The sequence below is a fragment of the Protomyctophum bolini genome (genome assembly GCF_963924005.1).
Source record: "Protomyctophum bolini genome assembly, chromosome: 14".
Classification (NCBI taxonomy): Eukaryota; Metazoa; Chordata; class Actinopteri; order Myctophiformes; family Myctophidae; genus Protomyctophum; species Protomyctophum bolini.
The window spans coordinates 17,277,069-17,282,194 of NC_137875.1; the positions used below are offsets into that span (position 1 = coordinate 17,277,069).

General features: G+C 37.6%; 1 protein-coding gene across 2 annotated transcripts; it reads left to right on the forward strand.

The window, feature by feature from the left end:
- The first annotated feature begins 210 nt into the window (after nucleotides 1–210).
- LOC308328179 (uncharacterized protein) lies at nucleotides 211–3,360 on the forward strand. 2 transcript variants are annotated; one of them, XM_080781910.1, is made up of 4 exons: nucleotides 211–329; nucleotides 933–1,026; nucleotides 2,132–2,219; nucleotides 2,798–3,360. In XM_080781910.1, the coding sequence occupies exons 1-4, from the start codon at nucleotides 284–286 to the stop codon at nucleotides 3,251–3,253; spliced, it is 684 nt and encodes a 227-aa protein (XP_080638036.1). In that variant the 5' UTR covers nucleotides 211–283; the 3' UTR covers nucleotides 3,254–3,360. The 2 variants fall into 2 exon arrangements, with proteins under 2 accessions (XP_080638036.1, XP_080638037.1); XM_080781911.1 differs by having other exon boundaries at nucleotides 262–335; nucleotides 908–1,026.
- Nucleotides 3,361–5,126: the final 1,766 nt, after the last annotated feature.

A 5,126-nucleotide genomic window follows, 5' to 3' on the forward strand; every position in this document is an offset into this window, starting at 1 on the left:
AACGTAATAAAGTGCTGTAACAATAATGGACTTCGTTCATTTCCCTGGTTCAGTAATGAGTGTTCAGATGGGTCAGACAGTCCATAGAACTATTTCATGTTCCTATCTTCCAGCCGTGACCCGGAAATTTTCTTCGTCGCGATCCGGAAATGGTTCCGACACCTCTAAAGACGTTTCAATTCGTCTTTAAAGGAGGAGGAAAGGAGGAGAAAGATCACCGAGGAGTTTAGTTGATAGTATACTTTTGTGGAATTGTTTGGGGGGCACGTATAAATCCACCTCTATGGCAGAAATATACGGAGCACCTATAGATGTATCCATTCACAAATGTAAGTGTTTACATTCCATTCAGGCGCTTTATTTACGGTTTTAGTACACTATAATAACGAAGGACGCAATTCAATCCATGCATTTGAACTTGAATCCTTGACCTTATACACTGCATCAAAAGTACCTCAAAGAGTCAAAGTTAGTGTGTTACGACAGCCTTTCTTTTATAGGCCTATATGTGGTTACAACACCATATCCTATTTTACTTTGGCTTACATCCTACTGTTGTATTCTTAATTATGCTGCTACAATCTTGTGTATCATACTTGCAGATCTAAGAATAAACAATACAAACTAAAAATGATTAAAATGTATGAGTCTATACTATTCACGTATTCTCTTTTTTCTAACTTATTTAATATTACTATTATTTACTGGTATGCCTTTTAATGTCTTGAAGAATTGAAATTTGTTTTTATCTTCATAGCAGATTTTATATTGAATGACCTGTACTTGAAATTCTACAAACTGTTAATAAAAAGTTTAATCAATTAATTTTCAATCAATGCCAGTATTTACCACCTTTTATGTAGTCTAAATATATTAGTATATTCTACTTTTGATGAGATCATTTGAGATTGACAGGACATAATGTCTTACAGGGACTGATGATGAGACCCGCAAGCTCATTCAGCTCAGAATGGAGTATGACAACCGGTTTACAGGGAAAAGACACACTGCCAAAAAAGCCTGGGAGTGAGTTGCATGATACATTTTTTTAGTTTAACTTGCAGCCAGTATCATGTCAATTTATATACACACTCAGTTCTTTGTTATTAGCTTTTAATAAATCCCAAATCATACTGTATATTTTTTACAGTATCTTAATGTTGGTTGTGATTAATATCTTAATGGTTTTGTTCCCTATTATATTATATTTAGAGCTGTTGGTTGTATGCAAATTATATTTTCTGACATTCATGCCTTTGTGTAAATGACTACCACATAAATGTCATCCTGGCTGCAATTCTTTGAGCAAAGTAGAAACAAAAAGGTGAAATCCGTCCAAGTTAAAAAGTAGTAGATACTAGATACACTGGTTACCGCCGGTACATGGATCAACAGAATTCAATGTAACTCACAAACATTATATTGTATGTATTATATGCATTACTGATTGAGTAGCATAACCTTTGACTATACTGTACTGTTAATAATCATGTTAATAAAGTATTCAATCAAAAACAAGTAATAACAAGTCCTTCTGGTAATTTCTATTAAATGTACATGGCACGGGTGGGCAGGCACACATTTAATCACCTAAACTATCAGTAGGAGTTAGATATTAATTCCCAATGAAATGGGTCATAATGCCACTGTTTTTCTGTTTTCTCCTCTGTAAATCTATTGTTGATGACGTGTATCAATGTATTCATATTCAATGCTCTGTTAATGAATTGTCTTACATATAGGACCACAATGAAAACGAGTCCCCAACTCGTTTTGTTCTATACTTTTAGCCTAAATGTTTTACTGTACTCCTGCCAACAATGTTTGACTAATAAAGTATTTGATCAATCGAACAGTAAATTTGACTGCTTTAAAGTTGGCTCTGTAATTGGACCGATTTTTCCCGATACACCAAATCTCTTTGGTGCATCTAGCCGATCTACAAGTTCACACAAGCTCACAACACGTCTGTGACATGAATGTTCTCCCCAGAATAGCAATGGTTGGATTCAAGTGGTTAATTAAAATGACCAGAAGTACTTGTTTGTGAGTGCTGGCAGTTTTTTATTAGTAATTATTTGAGACCACTTGAGTTTGATATGTATGAACTAACTTGTCTTGCATTCCACAGGGAGATGCTTAAGAAAATGGCCATAGATGACACTGTGACCGCAACTCAACTGTCCAAGAAGTGGGACAACTTAAAGAGAAAATATAAGGTGTGGTTAAAATGTGCTTAATATTTCGTGCATCATGTTGTTGAAAGTAACAAATTCAAGGTGAACGGGACCTTATCTGAACCGTTGACCATCAGTACTGGCATCTGCACTAGCATGCTGTACTGTTGACTACATGATAAAGAATGACACAGCCATTCTAGGTTTCGTGTTTAACACAGCAGATACTGTACATTTGTGTGCAAACATGAAATTCAGAACTCTTCAGAGGAGATGGTTTTCGGCCTCTATTGGGAGGGAGACCACTCAAACCACTCTCCAGTGGATATCCATGACCGTCCAGAACATAATCCAAGTTCACTCCTATACGCAATTAACAACAAACCGACATGGAGTGTTCAGGTATTAAATGTCTGCACTCAGGTTCAACCAGACGTTAGAGCAGTGGTTCCCAAACTTTTCAGGTCGAGAACCAAAAGAGATTTTTGCCCAGGCCAGGACCCAAACTCTACAAGTGATCGACTATTTTCTCTACTTAATACATTTTTACGGGAGGAAAAAATAATCATATTAACAGGCAGGCTTACAACTCATCTTCACCCACGCTTATTTTCTTGCAGGAAATCAGATTCGCCCCTTCTGGAGCAGGGACTGACAAAGAGGCCACACCAACCACTTGGGCATATTTTAAAATCATGCACGAGGCTGTCGGGGATGGGTCAGCCATTGAGTATCCTGTCGTGATGGACTCCTTGTGTGTGGTGAATAAACGGTCTCCTGACATGGACTCGGGTAGCAGAGTGTCACCTCCTCCTACACCTGTGAAGGCCACTAGTAGCCAGACATATGTGGAGGAGCCTGGCTCAAGTAACCTCACACAGGAGGACAGTGAGCCGTCCACCTCTACCGGTCCTCCACCTTGCAAAAGAGAAAGGAGAAGAAGAAAAGAAGAAGAGAAGAGCGTGTTGCAGTTCCTGGAGGCAGAGGCGGCCAGGGAAGAGGAACGCTTTCAGGCCACACAGGAGAGCACCAAACGCTTCCTGGAACTTTTTGAGGATCTAGTAAAGAAAAGCTGAGATCTCTTTAACCTTTGATTATGATCCCAACATTTATATAGTTTTGCGTTTCATTTCTTTCAAAATGGAAGAACATTAACTTGCAAGTTATTATACAGTATATTGCAGTGTTGAGGGGGTTCCCCAGCTAAATTATTGGTAGTAGTGATATATAGCAGCCCCCTTTCACATCACGATTGAATGACAGTGATATCTTCACACTATTGTGGGCAATTAAAAGTATGGCTCATTTCTTAAGAAAATCCATGAAAAACACTTGTGGAAATGTATATGAAACATTGAGTAGAATGACTACAGTACAAGACTCACTGAATTTTCCACTGAAAGTCATGATTGATTGATTGATTTTATTTGGTAACATTACCTTTAAAAAAAAAGAGTAAAGGAATATTAAAACAAACAGATGCATTTCGGCACGCAGGCCTTTGTCAATGTAGGATTTTTAAATTGTAAAACTAAAAAAATAAACGGTACAGCAACAAATATGCATCTGAAAATGGTGTGATCAATAACAAACTATTTAAATAAATGCTGTACTTAGTTAAAACATAGTAGTAGCCAGTGGGGGTCCTGGATCACAACAAAAGCACAAGTGAGGACAGTCAAACACTTAAGGAAGGTCCTTGAAAAGTAAGACTGGTGCATTTTTCGTGGCATTTGTCAGAAAAACGCACCCAGTCTTTAAGCACCCTAACAGCACACAACTAATATACAAAACCAGTGTAAGCTACCATAGTGCAAGCACACAACTAACATACAAAACCTACTGAGGTATAGTGAGCTACTATAGTGCATGTTTAATCACAAATGATTTGGTGCAACAAAAAAAAGGCTATTAAATAAATAAATAAAATTAACGTTACTACAGGACAAAATATGGGAGAAATGTGTAGCAGTGAAATCCTTCATGTTGATACATACATAATAATTTTAACAATATAATAAATGTAGTGTTACAAAACTGAAGAACAGGGTGTACAGTAGTTATAAATAACAGCAGGCTTCAATTATAGTAGACAAGACAATACCAATAACATTCACCTGTGCTTTCATCATTGAAAAACTGAACAATGCACTTCCCTATTTAGAGGTAGATTGCCATCCCAAATGTATCTGTAGCAGTGAAATGCTTTATGTTGATACATACATAATCATTTTAACAATATAATAAATGTAGTGATACAAAACTGAAGAACAGGGTGTACAGTACAGAACACTTGCATAGGAAGCCAAATTCCCAGTATGACTGAGCCAGTCAGTGATTCTCAACCTTTCGAAAATCAAGGACACCCAATTTGATATAGATTAGACCATGGATGGACCCCTCCGATCAAATATTGTATCTCTGGGACGGACATGGTCACGTGACTGGGCTGCGCCATGACACTTTCATGGATGCTTTCATGGGAGCCAAACTACACCCGGAGGTTCGGCAGAATTCATTGGAGTCAATGAGAGCTCAGTGACCAGCTCATGAACAAACACTATTTCTGAATGACTGAGACCTTTTGTAAAGTAATCGCTTCTGGAAAACAACTAAAGACATATAACACATTATTGTCTGCTGTGTTGCTTTTCGATGTGTACACTATGTCATTTTTATAGAGGTATGGTATCTAAAGAGCACAATGTACCTTTCTGAATGTACCAAATATCGCGAGGCCAAATCTTGCGATACCTCCGAGCCAGAAACAATTCCTGCTGCTGTTTAGATCCTCAGATAAAATGATTTACTGTGCACTCTGTGATATCTCTTAGTTTATATTCCTGAACCGATTATATGACAAAGGTCTCAATTAATTGTGGTGTGAGTTTGGCTCCCATGAAAGGGTCATATACGCTTCTCAAAGCGTATATCTATTCTACGTCCGAG

Excerpts from the sequence above, each read along its gene's own strand:
- LOC308328179 (XM_080781910.1), top strand. The coding sequence starts at position 284 with ATGGCAGAAATATACGGAGCACCTATAGATGTATCCATTCACAAAT. Across the intron at positions 330-932 it reads AGATGTATCCATTCACAAAT|GGACTGATGATGAGACCCGC; the intron begins GTAAGTGTTTAC and ends AATGTCTTACAG. Across the intron at positions 1,027-2,131 it reads ACTGCCAAAAAAGCCTGGGA|GGAGATGCTTAAGAAAATGG; the intron begins GTGAGTTGCATG and ends TGCATTCCACAG.